Consider the following 26,585-nt stretch of genomic DNA (forward strand, 5'->3'; position numbering starts at 1 on the left):
AGGAATTATGCCTACTTTTAGGATTTTTAAAAGAAATAGATTTGTTTATAGTCTTGTGTATTGTGCTTCTGTCTATTCTTGTGCTAGGCAGTATTACTATTTGTAAATTTATTTATATTTATTGTCATGAAGAGAAAAGAAATTATTGAGCACTGTTCAAGTTTTATAATGCTGCAGTACCCTGGTTTACAGCCACTAAATTATTCAGCATCAAAAATACAACCAACTCATCAGTCTTTACACTACATTACTTTAATAAGCACTTTTGATACTGTGAAACTCCTTTTTTAAAAAAATTCAGAGACCAAATATTGTCACTGTACCATTCATAATACTCTGTCTTTCCTAATTAACAAAGAAAAACTGAATCTAATGTAGCTTTTTAAAAAACTTTCAAACCCTGCTTTGTTCTTGATAACATATACTGCAAAAATGTGATGAAACATCTGAAAGTAAGTTGGGATTTAGCATTTAGTCCACTTATACCTCTGTGACCACAGTGATATTTATATGTCAGGTTTTGTCTGTTCCTGTGCATTAATAGAATTTTCCAGAGTCATATCCAGGTGCTCACAGGCTCCTCTCTCCCACCCCCACCCATGGATTAAACCTGGAGGGTGCGGGATGCTGGAGTGACCCAGTGGGCATCTTTTTTCTTGAAAGTCCCTTCTGTGAAGATCAGGGGATAGAAAACAACTGTGCCTGTATCCTCCCAGCACATCCATCCGTGGAAACCTCTTCCCAAGGGCAGGATGCTCCACGTCATAATTTATTGCTCAAGGACAATGTGATTGATGATCATTTGCTGTGACTGGTGTCATCTATGATGTCTGTGTTTTTTAAATAAATATTTCTTAGCACTAAGCCAGGGTCACTGGATGTGCTGGGTGATAACTGCTCTGGTGGCAGGGAGCCCTTGCCATGCTGGGCTTTCCCAGGATTCATTCCCTTTGCAGACATGGTTCTATAGGTGTATCCTTGGCTCAAATCCTCCAGGAGAGCAGGAGTTTACAGGTATTTGGTGCACCCTGTTCCTCACACCTTCTGTAGCCAAATCCCTGAACAAGCTCTGGTGTGGGGGCAGGGGCTGGCAGGAGGGATGCTCAGAGCTGCTCCACACCCAAACAGGTCCTGTGCCACAGGAAGGGGCCAGAGGCACCAGCCCCTGCTCAGATCCACCACGTTTGTACAAGGACAGAAGACACAGAGGTCAGGAATCCTTCCCTGGAGCTGAGCCCACTTTATTGCCCTTGGTTTGGCTCCTGCGTATGAGGATCAGCAGTGACACCTTTCAAACCAGGAAGTGTCTCACAAGGTCATTCCTACTCCCACCCCAGGACAGGGAGACCTCCCATAGATCCCGGGGGACCCCCAGCCCAGGCATGACCAGGGAGCTGTCCACCTTCACTCCACAATACCAGAACTGCTCTTAACAATGTGTCCCATCTTCCACCACCATCCTGCTCCTCCTTTGTGAGCCAAAGATAACCCTGTGCTGGTGAAATGACACAGCCAGAGGCACTGGAAAGCACGTGTTCAAATGTCCTCTCCATGACCAAGATGATTAAAGGCCACCTGAGAAGCAAGGTACAGGTCCAGGCAGGTGACAAGTCACCCCGTGAGCTCTTCTACCCTCCTGTGCTTCAGAGGAGGAACCAGGTCACTGGGGCAGGAGCACCTGGAGCTGTGTCCTCTCTCTTCTCCATCCTCCACAGGAGCCAGAAAGGACATGAAATGTGAGAGGAACAGTTGGTTCAGTCAGTGGTGGATCCTTTCACATTCCCACTGCAACAGCTCCCGGATGAGCTCACTTAGGATGTTTCTGGCCATCAGCTACTCGCAGTCTCATCTACTCTTTGCCCTCCAACAAGGGGAAAGACAAGACAAGTTGCTCCTCCCAGTTTCTAAACCATCAGTTGAGGCTGCTGCTCACAGGATGTTCATTTCCTTGTGTTGGTGCCTGGGCAGCTCCTTTGTCCTGCTCCCTGTGGCCTCTGGACCAGTAGGTTTGAACCTCCAGCTCTGTCCAGTCTCATAACATGTGTCTGACCTGGTGTTTGTTTTAAAGATCAGGGCCAGGCTTTGCAACTAAAACACAGTAAAGGATCTTAGATTCTTATTAAAACCAACTTCTGCACCAGGTCCAGACTCCAGGCTTGGCTTGGGACAAGTTTATCTTCTGCCAAGTTGCCCCTCTGGTGAACACCCCTGTGCCAGAGTGGCCTCTGCATGGATGGCAAGACCATCTCCATGGCTTAACATACAAACACTGGCGTCCTTTATTTAGGCACCTGAGGAAGAGTCCAAGGCTTCAGTTCCAGGGCTGAGGAGCCATGAGGGGAGGTGAGGCCATGTCCTGGTGCCCCTCCTGGCCCATGGGGATTGCCCTGGGCATTGCCAGCCCTGGCTCAGGAGGGGTCATCTGTGTCCACCGTGGACAGGAGATGGGCCACCTGGGCCTTCTGGGGACCGGTGATGTGCTGGGCCATCTGCACCATGCAGTCCATGGTCAGCTCAGGGTTGGCCTGGAGCAAGCTGCAAGGCAGATGGGAGAGGGCAGCTGGCTGGGAGGCTGAAGGAAGAACCACCTTCTCTGCACCCCCTGCTGTTCCCATCCCAGGGATCAGCATCAGCCTCCTCATCCCGGCTCCCGTGGCCCCTCACCTGCGGATGTGTTTGAGGATGTAATCCCTCCTCAGGTGCTTGATGTTCTCCCTGATGACTGACTGGGTGCTGTCATCCTCCTGCATGTGCTTCTCCAGCCACTCCACCACCACCTGGTTGTTGTCCCAGAGGTAGCCCTGTGGAGAGCAGCACAGTGGGCAGGGGGTCCTGCTGCCTGCACAGCCTGAGCCCCTCCTTCCTCCTGTGGCCTCAAAACCAGGCAATGGGCATTTCCTTCCCAGTCCTGCACATATGGCATGGCACAATCCCCCACTCCCATGTTCCAGTCATGGGGTAAAAGGTTCAGTCTGGAAACTGAAATTCATGAAACCTTTGCAAACTGTTTAAAATGCCAAAAGTTAAGGTAAAAGACGTTTCCTTTGCATGTCATCACTTCCTGGCTCAGCAAGAACAGGACTGGCACAGCGACACGTGTGTGTCATTTGAAAGCAGCTCAAATGCAAAGAACCCAAGTCTCCCATCTGCCCTGGGAAGCCCTGCCATGGTAAAAAGTGTTTATTTGGGGACCACCTTGCTATTGCTGAGCACCAGCACCCAGCTGGGGTCACTTAATTTGGAGAGACATCCCCAGCCTTAGGGCTGCTCTGCTGCCCACCCGGACACATTCCCTTTATATATTTAAACCTTCAAGGAGGCACCACCAAAATATCTGAGTGATGGGAGAGCAAGGTGAGAGCCCTTGGGACGCCCAGAGGGTGTCTCAGGAGGTTGGGGCGGGAGGTACCTTTTCAGCTCCCTCCGTCTCCATGAACCAGCGCCGCAGCATGGACTGAATGTGGATGTGGCTGAGCTCACTGTTGGCCTTCAGCACCTCCGCTTTCACCCCCTGCTCCAGCAGCAGCCGCCGCAGCCGCCAGTAGAGGAAGGAGCGGGCATTCCTCCACTCCAGGATGTCCTGCAGGAACAGGCACAGCCGGGTTTGCCTTTGCAGGAGGAGGAGGAGCCGATGTGCTCGCCCATAGCTCCGGATCGAGGGCAAGGGGCAGGAACAGTCTGCAGTGCAGGGAGCTGCAGCCCCTCGGCAGGGGATTTGCCTCCTGCCTTTGTGCCGCTACCGCAGAAATCCCTGCCCCGAGCCCTTCCCCTGGCCTGGTGTCCTCCCAGCTCACCGTGATGACTCCCTTCTCCTGCATGCGGCCCGGGGTGTCGTGCAGGTCGGCGAAGCGCACGGCCACCTGGTGGTACACGGGCAGGAGCAGCTCCTCCCTCGCCCTCAGCTGCTTGTCCAGCTCCTTGCGCTGCGCCTCCGACAGCTCGGGGTTGCCTGGGGGACACACTGTGCTGAGCAGTCCCAGCGGTGGGATCCACAGGCACCGCGGGATCTGTGGTCCCTCTGTGCTGCCACATCAGTCACTCCCACTGGGAAACGGGGTGCCGTGTCCCTTTGCTTTGGCACAGTTACACCAGAGCCCAGCCACAGAGGCTGTGGCCACGAAGGGGTCACACCATATTTGGTGTCTGCCACAAGAGAAGGGAGGTGGCATTTGCAGGACTCTGTGGGACTATGTTGTGGCAGGATGGAGGGACATGGGGGCAAGGACCACCCAATGCATTAGGTACAATTCAGCATGGCCATTGCCATTCTTCATCTCAAAGCATGGGAGAAGACCTCAGCCCCAGCCCTAGGTGATACAGGTGTTCTAAAGTACCACCATAGCCTCTTGGTAGGCATGGTATCAGAAAAGCCATGAAGAATTTTCCCAGAGGAACACTAAAGGATTTCCTGGTGGTTGCCATCATAGTGCTTAAGCCTCATATTTTAATTTACCACCACCAATGCCCCGAAATCCCCTCCCCTTACCCAGCTGCTCAACAAGCTTGGCATAGACTGTATCAATCCTTCTCATGGTCTTCACCAAATCCTTCTTCCTAAACTTAATCTCCACTGTTCCTCCAGGCTCCAAAATGCCTCCCCTGGAAGGAAAGTTTGGTAAAGCAGGGACTGCTCTTCATAGAGAATAAATCCTGGGAAAAGAGAGGCAGCTCTCTTTTCTGAGTATTAGGGAGAGAAAACCTAAAAGGATTTTGCTTCCAGTGTGGGATTCTTGTCTACCCTGCTACTCACAGCTCACTCCAACACGCAGGTTAGAGAAAAGGCCTCCTGACTGCAGAACTGTTTTACTCGCCCACAGCCTTTGCTGGAGGCAGGAGGATATTCCAAGGAGACACCTTGGGGATATCCCAAACCTTTCCATTATTCTATGACACCTGCCACGCTACTCTGCAAGAACCTTGGAACTTGTCACTGATGGCTTTGAAAGGGTTAAAACCAGATATCTCAAGTGGCAGAAGGTCCCTGCCAGGGGACTGTGGCTCTGCAGCCCCCATTCCCCAGCTCTCCCTTCCCTGCACAGGGGCTGTGGGGGACACCCACGTGTTTGGGGTGCTGACCTGCTCTCCTTGTCAGCGTAGAGCTCCACGTGCAGGGGGTTGATGGTGGGGTCGATGACCACCCAGGAGCCCCCCCTCAGCTCTGCGTGAGGGGGGATGTAGACCAGCACAGGCTGCCTGAAATCCCGCAGGCTGTCCACGATCAGGGCGCCGAACTTCAGCATTTGGTCGTACATGTCTGAGAGCCAAAGGGACTCAGTGGCTGGGTGACACCACTGCCATGGCCAGGCCACTGCCCCGGCCTCCTCTAGCTGCCCAAAGCCACCTTCTCTATCGGAGATACAAACAAGCTCCCCAAAACCAGCCCAGCAGGGAGCTGCCAACCCCTGGGACTTGGATCCTGCGATGCCCCAGCCCAATCCCATATCCCATATCCCAGGGTGGTGTAGGCAGAACCCTGGTAGGCTGGGACAGCCCAGGACCCCGTGGGATGGCAGGGGTGCTGGCAGTATGTCACAGCATGGGAATCTGGGCATACCAAGCATGGATACCTTTCATGCCGCTGGAGAAGCCTCTCCAGTTGGCAAAGATCATCAGCGGGAGGTGCTCCCGGTTGAAATCCCGAATGGCCTGGGCTGTTTTAAAGGCAGAGTCTGGGAACCAGACCTGCCCAGCCTGCTGGATTATCTGGAAAAGACAGTGAGCAGCAGCTCTGAGAATGTGCCAGTTCTTCCCAGCACACCACGCTGTAGGTCAGCAGCACGTGGTGTGAAATAGCTGAAAGGATACAAACTGACCGAGCACCCTTGATTTCACCAGAATTAAGAAAAATCCAGACATGCCAAAGAATTCCACTAAGCTTTTTCCCTGCTCTCCCCTCCAGCCTCCTCTCAGGTGCTGCTTGGCCTCACTAAGGTCTCCCCACACACCTTTGCCTCTGAGTCCAGGTTGGCGGGGTCCGCAGGGATCGTCACCTCCACAGTGCGGGTCTCAACAGCGATGACACCCACAGGGAGACCCCCCAGCCTGCAGCAAGGCAGGGTGGTCTCAGCAGAGGCCACTTCCCCTCCATGCTGCACCCCAGGCCCACCACAGAGCTGCTCCCCCTCCACCATCCCAAGAGCAGTGCCAGGGCTCTAGTGTGCTTGGCTACACATTCAGGTTCCCTGCCCCAGGCTCCATCCCCTGCTCCCCGCAGTACCTCGCTCTGCCAACCACAACTGTCTGAGCCCACGGCTTCATGATCTCCATGAAACTGCCCTGGTCGAAGAAGCCACTCTGCCAGACCCCCTTGAGACCTGTGGAGCACAGGAAAACATGGAATGGTGCAAGGGTGAGCACTGAAGGGCTCCCTGTGCACAACCCATGGAAAAGAACACCTTCTGCACCAGGACAGGGGGAGTGCACCTGCAAGCTATTTCTGGGAGCAGTGCTGCAAAGGTCTTGGGCTGTCCTCACTTACTTGGATGGGGTCTCCCTGCCAGCATCCACCTGGGGTCGTAGGGGACTTTGGAAGGGATAAAATCAATTTCTCTTTCAACAGGGTCACTTATGGCAGTGACGGGCACAGGGCTCTGGTTATCCTGCAAGGGAGACCCCAAAGGGCAGGTCACCAGCCAGTCATGGGGTAACATCCCCCACGTCACCACCCTGCAGCACCCTCCTACCTTGGGTATGTAGGAGAGCCACTGCAGGATTGTGTAGACCCCCTCAAAGTCATCTGGGACGGTGACGTGGGAAACGCCGTTGTTGTGCATGATCTGCACTCCTCCCAGCTGGTTATTGGAGGTGTAAACCTCCCGGCCCAACACCTGCACAGAGTTACCAACAGAAACAGATGGGGCTCTGCCACCATAGGAGCTGCTCCCTTGCTCTGTTTGTTAATCCACACCTCTGCACAGACACGTTGCTTCTGGTCTGAGGCTGAATTTCCCCCTCTGTACAGGCTGATGTTAAAGTGAAGGGATCCTGCTTCCGTGCACAGGTTTAGTGCAGCAGGTTTGAAATCAGCTCAAACCAGCGTGATTTTGCCCAGAGATGGGTCCTGCCCCTGGGGCTGGAGCCCAACAGTCCCTGAGGCAGCTCATCCATCCCACCCTGCCCCAGGAATGATGCCCTGGCCCCTAAAACAACATTGCAAAGCTGTGGGGTGACATGGTCTCCCTGCTCAGTGAGACCAGCACAGCTGCAGCTCCTCCAGACAAGGTCCCATGAGATGATGAGCAGGGAGATGTCACCTTTACCCACGGGACAGGGAAGGAGCCCACACAGGGAGCGGTGTGAGGGACAGTGCCATGGAGGACACACAGCTGGACTCAGTACCTTATTGAGAGCCGTGACACCCGTGAGGATGATGTGGGAGTTCTCCACCTGGATGACGCGCTGGCCCAGCCTCACCAGGTAGGCGCCAATCCCAATGGCACGACAGGTCACCTGGGCACACACACAAGGATACGTGGGGTCACTGGGGGCAGAGGGTGTAGGATGGATCACAAACACCTGGAGAAGGATGCTCTGAAGGGATCTGATCCTTGTTGCATCCTGTTATTCCCTCCAGAGGCACCTTAAAAGTGAGCAGGAGAGAGGGGAGGAGCAGGGGAGGGGCCCCAGCAGTACCATGCTGATGGTCACTATCTCGTCGTAGGCACGGGAGGACTCCCCAGCAATGGTGCCTGCAGCTCTCAGGTTTTCCACCCCAAATCCATTTTCCTTCCCGATTATGTCCAGGAGGACATACCTGCAGGGAAAGCAGAGCAATGGTGTGGGTGGGAGCAAGGGAAGAACTCACCTGTGTAATGTGTCTGTCAGGATGCTGAGCAAGGAGCTGGGAGATGCATCATGGCAGGATATAGGGCAGGGCTTGAGGTGTCTCTGTGCAACCCAGGGGATACCAGGGCTCACCTGGACTCACCACCTTCCTCCACGTGTTCACAGCGCACCGAGTTCATGGTGCTGATCCTTGTGTAGTCCTGGGGAGTCAGGTACAGATACCTGAACCCCTGAAAATGAAGAGCAGGAGGATGAGTTGCAGAACACCCAATGCACACACTCATGAGGGACATGGCCCCTCTCCAAAACCACCCTGAGCCCCCACTGAGCATCACCAGTGGCTGAGGGACCAGGGCTGGACAGAGCTTTATCTGGGGAGAGTTGAAGGAACCGTCCCTGTGGTGCTGGGTGCGGGTGTGAGCTCACTCCCCGTTCTGATCCCACAGCTTGATGTCCCAATTTAGCCCTGGTCCTTCCTTCCCCAGCTAAGCCCTCCGTTGTTTTCTGTGCTGCAGGGGGGGAGGTGCCCACACACCTTGTAGGGCTCGGCAGGGTCCACCCAGGCCACCTGGAACATTTGCTTGATCTCCTCGGCAAAGCCGATGCGGGCGCCGCTGTTGGCAGCGATGTAGACGCGGGGGATTCCCTCAGCCCGCGCCAGCTCCGAGGCCCTCAGGAACACCAGGTCCTCCTCGGGCCCGAAGGAGCCGATCTTGTATGTGATGTCGTTGCAGATGAGCACAATGTCCCGGCCTTTGGGATACTCGGGGGTCTTCAGCTTCATTTTGAAAGCAACCATTCCCACCTGCCCCGAAACAGCACAAGGTACAGAATTCTCCAGAGAATCACAGAATCATTGAGGTTGGAAAAGACCTCCAAGATCATGGGGTCCAACCTTGACCGATCACTACCTTGTCAACTAGACCAGAGCACTGAGTGCCATGTCCAAGAGACATGGGGCTGAGCTGCAGGTGCATTAACCAACAGACAAGATGCTTGAGGAGCATCTCCTGAGCTTTAAACACACTGAGCCACCAGCCATTCCCACCTGCTTCCCCTACCCCATTCCCAAATCATCCCCCACTACCTCATTCCCTCCAGGGACCCTGTTCATCTGCACGAGGTGTCCCTGTGAGTCCAGCACCAGTTCAGTGTAAGTCAGGATGTCCTTGGGGTACTGTTCTGAGGAGCCCCACAGTTTGAAGAGAGCCTGCAGAGACACAGTGCTTGGGATGAGCTGCTGCAGGGGCCAGGCAGCTCCTGGGATATTGCCCAGCACAGACACACTACTGCAGCAGCCTGGGACTGGGGTGTCTGGGACTGGGAGGAGCAAAACTCTGTGTCAGAGGGGTGACTGGAACTGGGAGGAGCAAAACTCTGTGTCAGAGGCCCCCAGTGCTGCAGCCCTCCTTGCATGGGGCCTCCTGGTTCACATCCTCCATGAGTGCAACCACAGCAAGTTGCAAGAATCATCAAATCCTTGAATCGCTTGGGTTTGGAGGAGACCTTGAAGACCATCTAGTTCCAACCCTCGCCACAGGCAGGGAGAGCCAGGAATTCCAAGAACTAGGAATTGGTTTAGAAATATTTCATATAACCAAAAATGTTGCGGTTTGGGCTCTTTTCCTTTTCTCATTGTCTAGGTCAGGGGAGAGGGGCCTTTTCCCCAGATGGGAATATTTAGGAAGGGTGAGGTCGAAGAACAAATGCAATAATTCAGAGCTCTTTCTGCTCAGCCAGACTCACCTGCCTGATCATCTCTGGGAAGTCATACACGTAGGTGGTGCCCAAGGACTGTGCCTGGAACCGCTTGGCCTGGAGCAGGTCCTTGGTGACGTAGGGGGTGTTGATGAGCATTCCATGCTGTGGCCCCTGCTTGTCTCCATATGACTGGAACATGATCTGAGGAGAAGGGCAGAGTGTTGGCTGCCTTCTCCCAGTGTCATGGTGAGTCTTCTGCTGGAGCACTCCTGAGCTCTGCCAGGCCAAGGTGCTTGTGCCTGTGTCCCAAGCATGATTTTCCACCCCCACTCTTTGCTATTCAGGGGTCAGTGTCACACTGCTGTGCTGCAAGTACCAGTGACACCATAACCTTCACCTCCCAGACCCAAAACTGTCTGACCATGCACCAGCATCACCGCAAGGAGTCCAACTGGATGGAGCTCAGAACATTCTGGAGCAAAGTATGACCATGGGGAACTCAACTGGATGCAGACAGAGGGGAGTGAAACCAGATCAGCCCTGGGAATGCCGTTGGAAGTCTGGGGGCTCTGGACAGACCAGCATTGCAGATGCACAAGGAGTTTTGCAGAAGCCCCCCAGAGCTCTGCCATAGCCAGCAGTGCTCAGGCAGTCATGGCTGGGTTCTTGCAGCTGGAGCTGTGGTTACTCACATTGCCAGTGCTGGGGTCCCTCACTTCCTTGTAGAGGCTGATATCCAGGTAGTACCCGGACTCGTTGGTCAGGAAGAGGCGGATGGGGATGGCGGTGGCAGTGGGTGTCAGGCGGATGTTGATCTTCACCTCAGCCTGCAGGACCCGCAGCTTCCAGAGGCGGCTGCCGTAGCGCATCACCATGGAGCGCACCGACTCCTCGATCTGGGCATGGGATGGCACACGGATGGGTTGGTGGCTCCAAGGACAGCACTGCCCGCAAGTGCACAATGCCAGGGCTGGAACAGCCCTGTTGCACCTCAACCCCAAACAGCCATTTTGAATTTGCTTTGGAGAGCCCCTTCCCTCTTCCCCATCCCCACAGCCTGGTACTGACATCCAGCCTCTCTGCTGGGGGGAGGAAAACAGCTGTGGGTTGGCTGCCCATCCCTGCAGTGGTACTGAGCACAGGGGTGACAGAACCTCCGTCTGCAGATCAGCAACACGTAAATAGCAGGAAGCAGAATCCTGAGGAACACACCTTGGAGGGGTCCATGATGACGTTCGGGACGAAGTTGAGGAAGATGTGGTTGCAGTCGGTGCGGACGATGGTGTTGTTGAAGGCCACCTCCAGCTCATCCATGGCCTCCAGGAGCAGCCGCTCACCCTCGTTCTGCAGGTACTCGAAGGAGGCCTCCTGTGGTGGCCCGGGCAGCTCAGTGGTGCCCAGACCACCCCTGCACCCGAAACATGCCCACCAGGGACACCCGGCACCGCCTTGCCTTGGTGATGAGGTCGGAGTGGCGCACAATGGCGCGGATGAAGAAGCGGTAGTCGGTGGTCTCGGCGCCCGCCCGCACCTTGGCAGCCCCCAGGTACAGGTGCATCTTGTGGTTGGCGCAGGGAATGGCCGTCAGGTCGAAGTTGCGCATGCGGCTCAGCTCCAGCTGGAAGGCGAGCGCCGGCTCCAGGTGCCGGTAGATCCGATCCTCTGCAAACTGCCCCGGCACAGCCGTGAGCCCGTGGTGAGCCAGCACTGAGCCGGTGGTGAGCCAGCACCACTGGGGCTCTGCTCCCACCCACTCTTACCTCATCCCTGGCTCTGAACGTGAAAAACTTTGGGAATTCTCTCTAGAAAAAAGGGAGAGAGAGGACAACATGAATAGTCCCAGCATGCAGAGGATTGCTCTGATTTTCAGTGGATTCATTAAAAGGGAAAAACCTTGCAGGCTTCACTCCCCAAAGGGAAAAGGGCTAGGAGGAATTAATTGGATTAGACTTTAGAAAGAAATTCTTCCCTGTGAGGGTGGGCAGACCCTGGCACAGGTTGCCCTGACGAGAAGCTCTGGCTGCCCCATCCCTGGACGTGTTCAAGGCCAGGCTGGATGGGGCTTGGAGCAACGTGGGATAGTGGAAGGTATCCCTGCCCATAGCATGGGGGTGGAATGGGATGTGCATTAAGGTCCTTTCCAACACAAACCACTCTGTGACTTTATAATGATTCTATGATGCCTTTTAAAGGCAGCTTAAAGCTATGTAGTGGCCCTGCAGGAACCACGTTACTGGAGATATGAGCTACATAAAGGCTGACACAGGAGATAAATCACCTATTGAATCACTCATTAATTAATTCTCAGCTCCTGATGCACAATGGGTTCATCCATCCCTCAGTGCTGTATAAGGTATTTAGAGATGTTGGAGGCTCAGTTGCACTCACCTGCTGGGCAATGAGGAATGTGATTCTCCGGAGACCACAGTCCACGAGGATATTTTTCTACACAGAAACAGAAGATTCTACCAGTCACAGGAGCACAAGCATCTCCAACAAAGGAGAAAACAAAACCCAAGCTATAGCATTTTGGTGACCCCCATGTGGAGATGAGGGAGTACCATGGGGTACAGTGCCCCAGCTTGAAGGCTCTGCAGAAAGGGGGTCCAGCCCCAGTGACAGACCTTGGACTGGGCAAAGGCCCTGAAGATGGGCACCAGCTTCTCATCTTCCACGTGGTCTGCTGAGCAAAGCGCGATGTTGAGGATGTGGATCGGCTCCTCTCGGATGTTCTGGCAACAAAATCCACCAGTCAACCCCAACTAGCAGCACCACTGCCAGACCAGCACCACCTGGGGGGGTCAGCAGTAGCACTGTGCCCACCTTGGCATCCTCCTCTTCATAGATGGTGGCTTGTGCCTCGCTGATGAGCCCGCTCTCCGACGGAGAGTTGGCAAAGCAGGAGATCACTTCATCGAAGTTCCTGCCCAAACAGCAGGGATGGGGTGACCAGACAGCACATTGTGCCCACCCCTGCCTGAGAGGACAGCACCAGGTGCCCACTTGGCAGGGATACAGGTACCAGCACAACAGTCCAGGGTGTGTGCCAGCTCCGCCAGCCCATGGCAAACCCACAGCTCATGAAACACAGCTCTGAGCGCTGCTGTGTAATGAGCAGAGATGTTTAACCTGGGCCATGTGAGCTTTAGCCAGGTCCCACATGTCCCCAAAAGCCACATCATGTCCCCACCAGGTAACTGTCCTACTGAGAAGACCCAGCCTCCAGCTGTGATGGGAACTGGAGCTGCCTCAGGCACTGCCCAGCTGCAGCTCTTCCACCCTGTTTTGCTCTCCAACAACGACAGTGGCACCCAAAATGCACAAAACCAGCCAGGCATGTCCCCACACCCCCACCTTGTGAAGTCCTCAAATCTGCTGAAGGCCACCATGACTCCCATCCGCTGGCTTGGGGGGGAAAAGCCACTGTCCATGAACAGCTCAGTGCTGTGCCGGGCCAGGTCAGGGTTGGAGATGCTGATGGGGACAGTCATCCTGCCAGGGGAGCAAGGTAGCCATCAGCCATGGGGAGAGGCACCTCTCCAGGGTCCAACCAGGACCATGGAGGTCCTACATGGGACCCTGGCCTGGAGAGAGCTCATTCTGCTCCACCCAGCAGCGGGACAGCGCAGTGAGCAGCTCCTGCTGAGGGTCCCTGTGCTTCACATGGAGGGACTGGTACAAACCTGACAGCTTTGCAAAAAGAGCCATGCCCAGGGGAGCATGACCCCTGTACCTGTTGGGGTGGGAGGAGGGCAGCATGAACTGGAACTCCACCAGGCAGGTGCCATCCGAGAGCTGCCGGTGCTGGAGGCTGTTCAGCTCATAGGCGATGTAGCCCCGCCGCACATACACCTGAGGGGGATGCAGGAGGTACCACCATGCCCTTGCTTCCCCCACACCCCCCTGTGCCATCCCCAGATCCCCCGTGCCCCCTGCAGCCCCCCAGCCCTCACCTCCAGCGCTGCCATGCGCACCACCCTGTTGGTGTGGTAGAAGAAGACGGGAAGCACATCAAAGATGGAAGTTTCTGACAGGATCAGTTTCTGGGAGAAGAAAGCAGAATTTAGGGCAAGGATGAAGCGGGACCACCTTGCCCCATCACAGGATGGGGGAGGCACGTTCCAGAGGGGTCCCTCAATGAGGGGTGAGCAGGACTGGCAACTGGGATGCCCTGGGACAGCCAACCCACCATAGGGTCACAGACAGAGCCAGACACAGATCCACATGTCAGTTCCCTGCCAAACGCAGCGCAGAACAGGGGATGGAGACTGGCAGCACTGGAGTGCACCCCCTCCTCTGCTCCACACAGCCCCTGCAGCAAGGCTCTGAGTGCTTTTTTGGCTATTTTTAAGATTAAACCAGCCAGACTCCCTCCCCAAAGCCACCCGAATTCCCTCATGAAAAATGCACAATTCCCAACCTTGAGGTTCTCAGGGCAGTACTCGTGTCCATACATGTCGATGGCAGAGATGAAGATGGACTCCACCTGGTTGTGCCGCAGCTCGTAGGAGGGCATGTGAGAGGCAATGAGCACCTGTGAGGGGAGAGGTGGAGCTGGAGTGAGGGGTACAGGGCTGGGGACAGGGTTGGGATGGCACCACGTGGTACTCACTGACCTGCCGGGCCCTCAGTGCCACTTTGGAGTGCTCGGTCTTGCTGAGCTGTGTCAGCTCATGCAGGATGGCCGTCAGCTCGTCTGTCAGCGTGGGGTCACGGCCACACAGCTGGTCCTGCAAGGCCACATCAGCACAGCTCGGCTCAGGCATCTGGGATGGATTCATCCCAAACCCCAGCATCACATGGGATGCCTTCATCCTGCACGGGATGGCTTCATCCCAAAACCCAACCCCACAGAGGCTATGGGTATAAAACCCAAGGCACTAAAATAGTGCAAGATGCTCTTTGACCCAAGTGACCCATGCAACAGAGGGGAGATAATTAAAATAAAGGGACAAAATAAAGGGATAATGAGGTAGGAATGGACACTTGAATGCAAACCCCAAACCCTGGGATGCATTAAACATAGGAGCAGAAAAGCTGTTTCCCATGTGTCTATTTCAAGGAGAAAGCACAGGGCTGTGACAACTGTGGCCATCCTGCAGCGATACAGAGCTGCCTCAGCACACAGGCTCTTCCCTGCCACTAGCCTTTGCTCCTGGAGTCTCAGGCATGGGCTGTACTCACAATTAACATGATCACCAGCATGTTCTTCTTGGCCACCTGGGCGTGGGAGAAGATGCTCTCCAGCACAGGGTTCATGTCGGGTTTACACTTCTCCCGCAGGCTGATGACACACTTGTCATAGTGAGCTGTGGGGCAGGGCATGGTGAGCCCTGCAGCCCTCCAGAGAGCCCTGCACCCCCCCAGAGCCCCATAGGCCTTAACCCAGAAAGCCCTGAGCCCTCACCATGCTGGAACTGTGTCTCTACTTGCAGGTAACGCCTGAGCAGGTCCAGCACCACGGTCTTCATGTAGCCCCGGATGCCACTGCGGTACCTGGGGACCAAAAACCCCACTGTGCTGCAAGGAAGTGGCCGTGGTAGAGGGACCAGGGGGTCACAGACAGCACAGGGCTCACCTCTGCACCAGCTGCACCAAGCTCTGGGTGTTCATGAAGAAGACCTCCCGCTCAGCCTTCCTCTGCAGCGTGGCCGCATGGGTGTCCAGCACGTTGGCGATCTGTGGGGAGAGGGGACAGGCTCTGGGGTGGCTCAGGGGCACAAGGCCACCAGCTCACCCCTTCCCTGGGGATGGGGCTGCTGCACCTGGAGCCTTTCCCTTGGTCTTTTTCTCCCAAAGTGAAAAATGCTAAGTGGCAAATAAACACAAAACAAACACACAGATAGAAACAAATACAAAGATAGAAACAAACACACAGATAGAAACAAATACAAAGATAGAAACAAATACACAGATAGAAACAAATAGACATAGAAACACAAATATTTCCCTCACCCCTAAGATCTTGGTAGCACAAATTCAGGGAGAAGCTCCAGTTAAAAGGAGTGGGGCAGAGCTGGGTGCAGCCCCTGTGGCGCTCACCTGCTGGCTGGGGAAGCGGCAGAGCACCGAGGTGATATTGCTGGCATACTGTGCCATCACCTTTCGGATGGACTTCTCCACAGACAGTGGGATTCTTCCCGAAATGCTCGTCATGATCTCCTGCAGCTCCAGGAGGGGCAGGGCGGGGTCCCGCAGGGTGGCCATCAACTGTGCCACCCATTCCTTCACCTGTGGGAGCAGAAGCTGGTGCTGCCCGCTCCCACCGGCACTGCTGGGCTCGCCGTTGTGGCAAACACGTGGCAGCAGGGCAGGACACCCGGCACATGGCACCCACCTTGGCCTTGAAGTAGGGCTCGGGCAGGCAGTACCCATTCATGATGTTGGTGAGGTTGTCCAGCACGTTGCGGAGAACTTGGTGCTGCTTCTCGCCAGTGATGGGGAGGGTCTGCTGGGCTGGGAGCCCCCCTGTGAACAGCTGCGCCTGGAGAGGGCACAGGGAGGTGGCCTGACCTGTCCTTGCTGACCTGGGACAGACCCTCCCCAAGAGCTGCAGCTGCCCCAGAGGAAGCAGCACAACCCCTCCAGTCTGCTTTGCATTAGATTCAGAGGAAGCACTTGACATTCAGGTTCATGGCTGTGCCAGTGCCTCATCAAGCTAAACGTGCAGAAAACCTGGAGATTTTAGTGCTTTAGATGCACATTTTTAGTGCATGTGAGCCTCTGCACACCGAGTAAGCACGTGTGGGACACTGAAACAGAGCAATCCACATGCAGCAGTTCTTAAGGTCCAGCACAGCTGGCTAAGGGACATGGCATGACCCCCCGAGGCACGGGGACACATCCCCGTGTCGCCCCAGTCAGGGCAGCTTCTCCACTTTGTCCCTCAGGGCGCATTCCCGGGATGCCAGCTGGGAGCAGGCAGGAGGGGACAGCAGCGTGGCAGGGCCCCCACAGACTCACGGGCTTCACTTTGCTGGGATCATCGAGCTGGAGGCGAGCGATGACACAGCCGGCCTCCAGCAGCGCCCCCGGCCGCTTGATGTAGTGCACCCGCCCGGCCTCCTTCACCGTCAGCGTCATGATGGTCTTCATCACCTGGGCGGGGAGGGGCAAGACCGTAAGCGTGACAGCAGCACTCCTGGGCTGCAGATCCCACGAGCATCGCGGCAGCGTGGGTGGGTTCCACCCTTGCTGTCCCCCAGCGCTGCAGGAATGCTGCTCCTCCAGCTTTTCTGCAAAACTCACCTCAATTTCTGCAAAAACCTTCCCCTTGTCCACGTGGCCACCGTCTTCCACCACGTACTGCAGCAGCTTCCCCGCGGAGGGCGAGCGCAGCACCGTTGGGTCCTTCTCCTTCTCGAAGGTGCACGTTTTGTTGCCGATGGTGATCCGGTACCTTAAGGAGAGGGAAAGGTGCCACCAGCCAGCTGTGGGTCAGCGGGGATGGTTGATGGGGCCCTGTGAGGAGGGAGGTACCTGTCGATCTCCTCCTTCATGTAGGTGGTGTAGCTGCAGCCATTGTAGGACAGCAGCAGCCCGCCGTCGTTGAGCCGGTGCACGTCTATCTCGATGTGCGTGTGGTTCATGATGACCACGTACGTCGTCAGCGACTGGCGGGCGACCTGCGGGCAGGGAGACCCCTCAGTGCAACCCCAAAACACCACAAGGGTCGGGCTGGGGGTTGCTGGGGTGGCAGAGAGTGAGGAGCATCTCTCTGCACTCCGTGCAAGGGCCAGTGCCACAGGATGGGGCTGTGCGGAGGCAGCAACCTCCTCAGGCTGCACCAAGGAGCTGGTTTAACTCACAGCCCAAAGCTGGGTTAACTCACAGCCCAGAGCTGGTACAATTCACAGCCTGGAATTAGTCTAGCTCACAGCTCAGAGCTGGTTCAACTCACAGCCCAGAGCTGGTGTAACTCATGGCTCACCTGCTGCTTTCATTGTGAGTAGGGAGTTTTGCATGAAGTTCAACTAACTGGGTTTAAAAGCAAGAAAAGGAAGTCTTTTAATAAACTTAGGGCAACAGGCTGTATGAAACTGTCTAGTTAAAATGAGGTTATTAAGGTTATGAGGTTATTAACCTCAATTTTTATGCTGCACTGTTTTAAAGGACCTTTGTCCCTGAGGGCAGAAATAGGTCCCTGTCCCTGTGCAAGTGCTGTGGCCAGTTCAGGGGGAGCACAGCCCTGTCCTCACCTGCAGGATGTACTTCACACCCTCGTAGATGAGCTCCACGTCGACAATGTTCAGCAGGGAGGCTGCTGGCAGCACCTGCCCCCTGGAACACAGCGGAGGGGTCAGGCACCACGGCATTCCTTGCCTCTCCAAGCGTTGGGATGCAGTGGTGCTGTTGGGGCATGTAAGCTCCCAGCTGGCTATGGGAGGGAACAACAGTGACTGGAGGGGACAAGTGTCAGCTTTAAATGACCCACATGAGCACTATGTACAAACGGATCTGGAGGGAGGCCAAGCACTAGGAAAACACTCAGATAAGGTGTGTGGGAGAGCCCTGGGCACCCTCCAAGGCCAGAGGAATAACCTTGATATTCAAAAACAAAAGCAAGCTGCATCAGCCAAGCCACTTTCCCTTGAAAGCTGTTTTCCCAGCCTCAGGAAATCTTTTCCGCTCTCCAAACAGAGTGATAGTGAAGGAGCCAGAGCTGTGAGTCACAGCAGATCCTCGTCCCTGGCTCTCACAGGGCTACTGCCACTAGACGTGCAAAGCTTTTGCAGCAAAAATGGAAGGAAGACGGTCCAGGAGAGCAACACTCAGGTCTCCACTGTGGCTGCCCCATCCCTGGAAGTGTTCCAGACCAGGTTGGGCAGGGCTCGGAGCAACCTGGTCTAGTGGAAGATGTCCCTGCCCATGGCAGGGAGATGGGAACTAGATTGTCTTTAAGGCCACTTCCAACCCAAACCATTCCATGAGATTCACTCCCTGTGCCCCCCTCCGGGCAGCCCCCACCCCACACCTCTCCAGCGTGTGCAGGAAGTCAGTCATGCACGTTCTGAAGGCAGCATCCGCCACATTCAGGGCACCACAGACAAGCCCCAGCATCGTGTCCGGCTTCTCTGCCTGAGGGGGGCAAAAATAACAGGGTTTGGGTCCTAGACCAGGAGGGGAGTGGTGACCCCAGAGACCCCTATGTGCCCCACCTGCACTTTCTCAGCGATCAGATGGTCCAGCCAGCCTGTGTGAATCTTGTTGTTCTGGAAGCTCTCTGTCTCCAGCAGCTTAATCAGATACTCCACTGTGGTCCGGAAATCCCCACGGATAGACAGCTCCTTCAGGGCAACCACCATGTTCCTTTGGGGAGCAAAACCCTCCATTAGTGACCAAGAATACAGTGCTTGGCTTTCAGCAGAGGAAACAGGGGAGCCACGGGGACTGGGATGACGAGCTCCTGAGGTGATGAGCTCCTGAGCCCTGGGCACCTTCACAGAATAGAATCACAGGATGGTTTGGGTTGGAAGGAACCTTAAAGATCATCCCATTCTACCCCCCGCCATGGGCAGGGACATCTTCCACAAGATCAGGTTGCTCAATGTCCTGTCCAACCTGGTCATGAAACAGTCCTGGATGAAACAGGCCCACAGTCAGAATTCTCTTAATAAAACACTTAAACACTCAAGACGGTCTCGCTACATGTTGTTCAATTCCTGAATGGACACTGCCGTTCCCAGGCACTCGGCAATGCTCAGGACATCACTACTATGTGTCCTTGAGGATCAGGTTAATAAACTGGGGCCATAGCACCACCACAGTTCTAAAAACTCTGGCTTTGGCCAGACAGCCCTGCCAGCACAAGCCAGCTGCTCAGCACAGTGGCACTGTTCTGGGCCTCTTGGATAAAAGCCACTTTTTCCAGCTCATGCGCTGATTGTGACTCTTCCTGAGGACACCACCCTCTCCAACCCATCCTGCCACACTCACGAGATGGCCTCCTCCCGGTTCTCTCCCCAGGAGAAGCAGTGCCCGAACTGGGAATCAGTGAACTCGTGCAGCCCCCCGGCCGCTGCCACACTGAAGTACCCCCAGACGTTCTTGCTGCTGCGGAAGTTCAGCTCCTGCACCGTCCCTGAGCTGGGCTTGAAACCCTGAGCCAAGAGAGAGCAGGGATGGAGGAACTAGGACTGAGACTCATGCAGTGAGACAGGGATGGGGAACCCACATGGGGAACTCACGTGAACATTGTCCGGCTGGGGAGGACCATGCCCAGATCAACCCCACAAATGGCAGGGTCCCCTTGTCCCCACATGTGGGGCTGGTGCACGAGGCCCCGACCCCAGCTCACCTCCTCGGGGTTCTCGCTGGTGATCCGGGCAGCAATGACGTGGCCTCTGGGCATGGGGGGGTTGGTGGGGCTATGGAAGCTGATGGGGGTGTCCCCCCAGGGGCTCTCCCCGTACAGCACCCGGATGTCTTTTATCCTGTGCAAGGGAACGCCCATCGCGATCTGTGTGAGGAACAAGGGCTTGAGCTGCCAGAGCAAGACTTCAGCATCAAAATTAACACTGGGAGACATCAATAGGTGATTTGAAAGCAAAGTTCCCAGAAAATGCCATAGGAGAAAGAGGGATGCTACGTCACTTCCACTTGTGCCTTCCATCCTGATATATGGGACAGGTTTCCTGTGCCAGGCTCCAGCCCAGCACTCCTCTCTAAATCACTAAATCCTCTAACACACCTTGGATTTCCCCGTGTGTGCAGATACCTGCAGCTGAGCCGCTGGGAGGTTCACATCCGCCACCATCTCCGTGCACGGGTGCTCCACCTGCAGGCGCGGGTTCAGCTCCAGGAAGTGGAAGCTCCCGTCCTCGCTGTACAGGTACTCCACGGTGCCCGCGCTCACGTACCCCACCATCTGGGCCAGGCGGACGGCACACTGCGGGACAGGGGAGACCCCGCAGGGATCAGGGAATCAGGGGAGACCCTGGCTTGGAAGGGACCCACAGGGATCATTGACCCAGCCACTGGCCGTGCATAGGACACCCCAAAAATCCCAACCTGTGCTTGAGAGTCCAAATGCTCCCTGAACTATGTCAGGCTTAGGCCTGTGACCACTGCCCTGGGAAGCCTGTTACAGTGCCTGACCACCCTGGACAGGGAGTCCCTGCTGGGCTCAGGAGTCCTTCCCTTCCTTAAAACCCCAATAAACCCAGCAAGAACCAGACCACTCAGTTTCCCACTAAAAGCTCATGCTGCCCCAAGACCAGGCCGCCCACCTTCTCCATGACCTTGGTGACAGCAGGGGCTGCGATGGTGGCCGGTGCCTCCTCGATGATCTTCTGGTGCCGGCGCTGGATGGAGCAGTCGCGGCCGAAGAGGGAGATGGCATTGCCATACTCGTCGGCCAGCACCTGCACCTCCAGGTGCCGCGCGTGCTGCGCCAGCTGCATCAGGAAAATGGGCGAGCCAGGCGCCTCCGCCTGCACCTGCAGCGGGGAGAGGGTTGTGCTCTGCCATCACCCCCCAAAATTCACCCCAGGAGGGAGGCAGAGTTCAGGCAGAAAGTGGGAGATGCCCAGGGTGGGAGCAGGACCTGCTGTGTGCCCCAGGGTGGGATGGGGACAGGGATGAGGGTTGTGGGCACCTCTTACCTGACGGAAACAGGCACCAAATTCCTCTGCTGCCTCCACTTTTCGGATGCCTTTGCCCCCACCACCTTCTGCTGCCTTGATCATCAGTGGGTAGCCGATCCTCATGGCCACCTGAGGAGGGACAAGGGCTGGAGTGACCACAGCGCTTTGGACCCCAAACCACCACCCCAACAGCCCACACAGCTCCATACATCCCTGAGCAGGATTGCACCAAGCCACTGCCATGCAGTGACAAACTGCTGCTGCCACAGCCTTGTGTCACTGTCACATGTGCTGGAGGCCACAAGGGCCAGGGCAGGCAGGCTCTGAGGAGAAATCATGGTGGGCAAGAGACAACCAGCTGCCCATGGGCTCAGTGTTACCTCCAGGCCTTCCTCCAGGTCCTTCACGCAGCCCTGTGCGTATGTCTCCAGGGGGATGCTGATCATCTGCTGATGCTTCTCATCCTCCTCAGACCACTGGGCCATCAGACCTGTAGGCATGACCAGAGCTATGGTCACCCCCAGGGTGGCACAGCTGATGGGGCATCCTGGCTGTGCCCAGAATGCTGGGGATTCTGCATTGGCACACACCATTTCCCATTTCCATGCATCCCATCTCCAGAAACCACTCTGCCCAAACCAACAGCTGCAGTGGGGTCCCCAATACCTGCAGCCAGCCAGGCCAGGGACTCCAACCTTGGTGTTTGTTCAGGGGGCAAAGAAAGGCAGGGAGAGGGAGTGAGGGAGCAGGGAGGATGTGGGGGCTGTGAGGGGCTCTTACCACTCCCACTCCATGGCAGTGTAGGGATATCCAGCGTCTGAGCCACGATGGTGGAGGCGACTTTGTCCCCCAGTGCCCACATGGCATCACTGGGGGGACCTTCAGAGAGGAGGGAAGGGGTGAGGGGGTCAGTCCAACCCTATAGGCCCATTCCCGTCATATGGAGGCTGCAGGGAGCTGCTCCCCACTGAGTCAGCACCACCAGCCCTCCTGCAAGGAGTGGAGGCATGGGAAACACCCCCAGACCCACTGCCCAGTTCAGGATGGAGCTCAACCCTTCTCCAAGGGGAGCCCAGGTTGACCCTGGCTGGGAATCCCATGAGGTTTACTCCCACCTAACATTCCTCCATGAACACTGCTCGAGAATTACAGGGAAAGCTCAGAAAACAGTGGGATTCCTGGGAACGTTGCAGGAAACCAGCCTGGGGTCTGCCACTCTGCAGGGTGGGCATGCCAGAGGCACCAAAGGGGCATTCCCAGTGCAGTGTCCCTGGGAGCAAGAACCCAACACCTGCTGCTCCCTCCAGGACAGGGAAGCAGTGAGACCTTACCTAGGAAAGCTATCCCATTTTTCTGCAGGAGTTCTGGCAGCTTGTGGTTTTCCGAGGCATGTCCCCAGCCAGCCCACACCGCCTGGCACACAGAGAAGGAGCATTGGGAGCATTACCCCTGTGCTGGATCTCCCATTGGCCACACGCTGTGCCCAGCTCCTTGGCACACAGGGACATCACCCATTTTGGGGTGGCCCCTCTGCCCAGCAGCTTCCCTTGGCAAAGAAGTGGGAGACACATGAGTGGCCACTACCTGGACTGGGATCCGTTTGGAAATGTCCACAATCAGCTCCACGTTGGCGTAGTTGTTGTTGTTGGTCCCACCGGGGACGGGCACATAGTGATCTGCCATCTTGATGTACTCTGCAAGACAGCATGTGGGGGTGCTGGGAGCCAGTCCCACGAGCTGCACCTCCCCCTCAAATCCTCCACCCCGGCGAGGCTGGAGGGGAGGAAAATTATTTCCTCCCAAATTTGACTGCACGGGAGGAAAGTCTGTGACCCTGGGCTATGCAGATCCCTCACATCCCAGGCAGGAAAGAGCTGCCCCCACTCAGCCCCAGGCAGGGAACTTCCCTCCTGGGATGCTTCCAGGAATTACCTGCATTAGCCTTGAGGTCCTCAGGGGTGACCATGACCACGAAGCGGATGGTGCGCTCGTTCCGGAACATCTCGTATGCCCAGCGGCGGATGGAGCGCATGCACTTCACGGCAGCGATGCCATTGTTGGCAATGAGGACCTGGGGATGGGACAGGGAGTGGCAGGGTGGACCTTCTCCTTGCTGCTGGGGTGCAGGACAGGGAGTATGGCCTCCAGGGATGGCAGCAAGGGGACAAGCGATGGATGTGGGGCAAAGTAGGGTGGATGTGTTAACCAGGCACTTCCTGACAGTACATCCTGGCAGAGCAGGAGGCTCCTCAGCAGCATCTCTATGTTTGGGGGATAACCAAGGATGGGACTTCAGCCATCGTTTGTGCCCACCAGCCAAAGCCTTTGTGTGGTGTTCCCTCTCCCAGCCCATGAGAAGCTGGGCGATGAACAGCTTTGGGTTGCCCTGGGCTGCCATCAGTTTGAGCCCAATGGACATGGGACTCTTGGGCAGTGCTCAAGGGTGTCCCTGTGAAAAGCAGTGACCTCCCCCCCAGTTCCAGGCAGGGGTGTGTGGGGACAGACCTTCTCAATGACACGGTTGCCCCCAAAGCGGGTGACGAACTCTGCCGGGGAGGCGACGGAGAAGTCCCGCTGCAGATCCATCTTCCTGTGCTCATGGCCCGGCTTCGGCAGGTGTGTCCCGGACATGCTGGGCCTGCGGTGGGATGTGATGGCTGTTACTGACCCCATAGCCACCCCAGTGTGTCCACAGCCACTCCAATGAGCCCACAGCCACCCCAGCGAGCCCACAGCCATGTCTCTAGGCCGAACAGGGCATGTTCCAAACCCCATGGCACAAGCACCCAGCGTCTGAGGGGTGCAGCCAGGCTTGGGCCTTCCCATGGCTCTGCCCAGAGTTTTAAGCAACTTCTAATTCTGAAGCAGGTTCACATCCCCCCTCATAGCTCAGCCAGATATTTCGCTGTTATTCCATAAGTGAGCTATAAATAAACAAAGGAGGGAGGACCACCCCCGGAACCCCCTCAGACAAGCAGATTTTGTACAAGTAGCACTTGGTACATTTATTTTAAGAGGATACATGCAAACCCTTCTGGGATGTTGGCAAATGTCCCAGTCTCTGCCTGCACTCAGGGTATTTTCTGAGTAGCTGGAGCACCCCACCGGACAGTGCCAGGTTTATCTGCCCTCCCTCAGCCCCAAACCCACCACAAAGCCCATCCCCTCCTGAAAACCACAACCCTGTCTATAACATGACTCAGGCAGGACATAAGGACATTCCTTGTATGTAGAAGCACAGAGAAGCAGAAGGGATAGCGCTGGCAGCTCTGTGAGCCCACCCTAAACCCAGCACAGCAAGAGTCACTGCCAGGCTGTAGTGTCATAACACGTCCCCACAGCCAAAGAGGTGTTATTTTTAACCCAAGCAGAGCAGCCAGAGGAGCTGGGCAGCAGAACTTGGTTTCCAGTTGTTCCTGCTGGCCCTCAGCTGCGCTCCCATGGGAGCTGACTGGTGCAGACCAGCAGAGAGCTGCCCCACAGCCCTGACAGTACCGGGAAAAGTCACTGTGAATTTGCCCAAAGCTCATCTAGTTCTCATCAATTCATCACAAAACACCAAAGAGCTACTTTCATAGACTTGCAGGAACAGCACAGGAGCATCCCACATACTCCAGTCCTGCAGGGATGTATTTCCCCACATACAATACCAGGAGTGTCTTAGCATCGCCCCATAGCAGAAGCAAAGTGACCCTGGCAGCAGGACTGGGGCCCTTCCATCCTGTTTGATATCCAAAACAGTGATTTTGGGGAAGCACCTCCTGCCCTGGTCGTTGCCACGCTCATGCACATGGTGCTGCTGTCACACAGCGCTTGGGGACGCTGGCTCTCCCTGGGGTTCTGCCCCAAAGGGAGTTGAAGGGGAACATTGACTTGGGGGACTCAAGAAGCTTGTGCACTCCAATTTTAGTACTAGGTTCCCTGAGAAATGCATCCACCATCTCCAGCCTAGCCATCCCGCTGCATTCCCAGCCCCAGCACCGTACCTGATGCCCCTGGGAGGCTCCAGCGAGGTGGTCATAGCGGGGGACTCGGGGATGGTGCCCCCCACCCCAGCCAGGCTGCTGCGCCGCCGGCCCACCCTGAAGGCCGTGGTCATCACCTCATCATCGGAATTGTCATCAAAGGAGCCCAGCACAAACTTGGCGAGGGACGGGCGGCGCAGGGCAGCGGGATTGTACACGGCCAGCTGCTCCTGCTCCCCGGCCACGGCTTTGGTGGCCCTTGGCGGTGGGTGGGGGTCCAGGGGGCTAACTTGGGATGGAGGCTTAGCTGCGGAAGGCTGCTCCGGGGTCTTCTCCAGCTTCTCCTCCACCTTGCATGGAAGGTTGGCCATTGTGGCCCCAATGAGCAGCACCAAAAGCAGCAGGAGAAGGGCAACCAGTAGCATTCACCAGCCCTGGGAGAGGGGGAGAACCTCAGTCATGGAGAACCCAAGCCCCTCATCAGCTGGAGTCATGGCAGTAACCCCCCAAACACAACGGCCCCTTCCCCATTCCTCCCCACCCCACAGCCCCCACAGTACCAAGCCAGGCATTACCAGGGTGACCACAGGCTCAGCCAGAGCTGTTTTTCCTGCTCAGAGCAGGGGAAGCTGTGAGGGGGCAATGGGGGCACCAGAGCAGGGGAAGCTGTGAGGGGGCAATGGGGGCACAGGAGCAGCTCTGTGAGGGGATGATGAGGGCACCAGAGCAGTAGAAGCTGTAAGGGGATAATGGGGGCACAGGAGCAGGAGCTGTGAGGGGTGATAGGGGCACCAGAGCAGGGGGAACTGTGATGGGACTACAGGGGCACAGGAGCAGGGGGAGCTGTGAGGGATGAAGGGGGCACCCACTGGAGCAGGAGGAGCTGTGAGGGGGCAATGGAGGTGCAGCCCCACTCTGAGGGGCTGACATGGCCTCCCACCCCCCAGCCACTGGCAGCACCCTCAGGAGGGTAGCAAGGCCACCCCACCACCCCCAGCCTGGCCCCTCAGAGATGGGGGGGCCTTAATGGAACCCACAAATCTCCACAAGTCGGGTCGATCATCCCCATCAAACTGGGGATGGCAGGGAGTGAAAACCACCACGGCCCCCTCAGCCCCGAGAAAGGTCACTCACCATCGGTGCCGACCCGCGCGTCCCCTCACACCGACATGGACAATTCCAGCTGCTCTCCCGGTCACGCTGCTCTCAGTGATCACTCCCTGTGTCCATCTGTCCCGCCCAGGCTGAATCCCACCCGCTGCCAGGGCCACTCCGCCGGGGAAGCACGGCCCAGGCCCCCCCCGGGGTGTTCCAGTGGTGTCTCACACGTGACAGTCACGTCAAGCACAAATATTTCCCCGCTAACGTGTCTGGAAAACTTCTGCTGGAGATGAGGGTGGAAAGAGGGAGGGAGGGCCCAGGACACCCGATCCTTGGGGGACAAAGGTACCCTGGCCCTGTGCCTGGTCATGGGGACAGGGAAAAGGACAAGCTCCTGTGTTTATCTCCCCGAGAGGAGCAGGGACTCCCCTTCCACCCACTGAAGAAC

At 56.3% G+C, this 26,585-nt stretch overlaps 1 protein-coding gene across 1 annotated transcript; it reads right to left on the reverse strand.

Moving 5' to 3' along the window:
* Window positions 1-230: 230 nt before the first annotated feature.
* On the reverse strand, window positions 231-26,519 carry ACACB (acetyl-CoA carboxylase beta). The gene is made up of 53 exons (XM_051785474.1): window positions 26,171-26,519; window positions 25,058-25,470; window positions 23,577-23,709; window positions 23,004-23,142; window positions 22,656-22,765; window positions 22,403-22,484; window positions 21,852-21,950; window positions 21,452-21,561; window positions 21,090-21,200; window positions 20,715-20,924; window positions 20,204-20,374; window positions 19,784-19,945; window positions 19,423-19,586; window positions 18,645-18,795; window positions 18,461-18,564; window positions 17,685-17,766; window positions 16,962-17,111; window positions 16,735-16,881; window positions 16,450-16,584; window positions 15,824-15,970; window positions 15,529-15,717; window positions 15,065-15,165; window positions 14,894-14,982; window positions 14,671-14,795; window positions 14,103-14,216; window positions 13,907-14,020; window positions 13,440-13,529; window positions 13,220-13,338; window positions 12,841-12,978; window positions 12,310-12,409; window positions 12,111-12,218; window positions 11,875-11,931; window positions 11,247-11,288; window positions 10,940-11,155; window positions 10,699-10,854; window positions 10,179-10,382; window positions 9,532-9,687; window positions 8,873-8,995; window positions 8,321-8,590; window positions 7,918-8,015; window positions 7,633-7,753; window positions 7,339-7,449; window positions 6,684-6,827; window positions 6,479-6,599; window positions 6,218-6,314; window positions 5,946-6,042; window positions 5,568-5,703; window positions 5,077-5,254; window positions 4,487-4,599; window positions 3,795-3,949; window positions 3,410-3,580; window positions 2,665-2,801; window positions 231-2,535 (listed from the first exon to the last, which is right to left on the reverse strand). Exons 2-53 carry the CDS (start codon window positions 25,459-25,461, stop codon window positions 2,409-2,411), a joined length of 7,128 nt encoding a protein of 2,375 aa, XP_051641434.1. The 5' UTR covers window positions 25,462-25,470; window positions 26,171-26,519; the 3' UTR covers window positions 231-2,408.
* Between the last annotated feature and the right edge of the window lie 66 nt (window positions 26,520-26,585).

This window comes from Manacus candei, unplaced genomic scaffold, assembly GCF_025592945.1.
Source record: "Manacus candei isolate 608988 ecotype Guabito, Panama unplaced genomic scaffold, ASM2559294v1 h1tg000020l, whole genome shotgun sequence".
Classification (NCBI taxonomy): Eukaryota; Metazoa; Chordata; class Aves; order Passeriformes; family Pipridae; genus Manacus; species Manacus candei.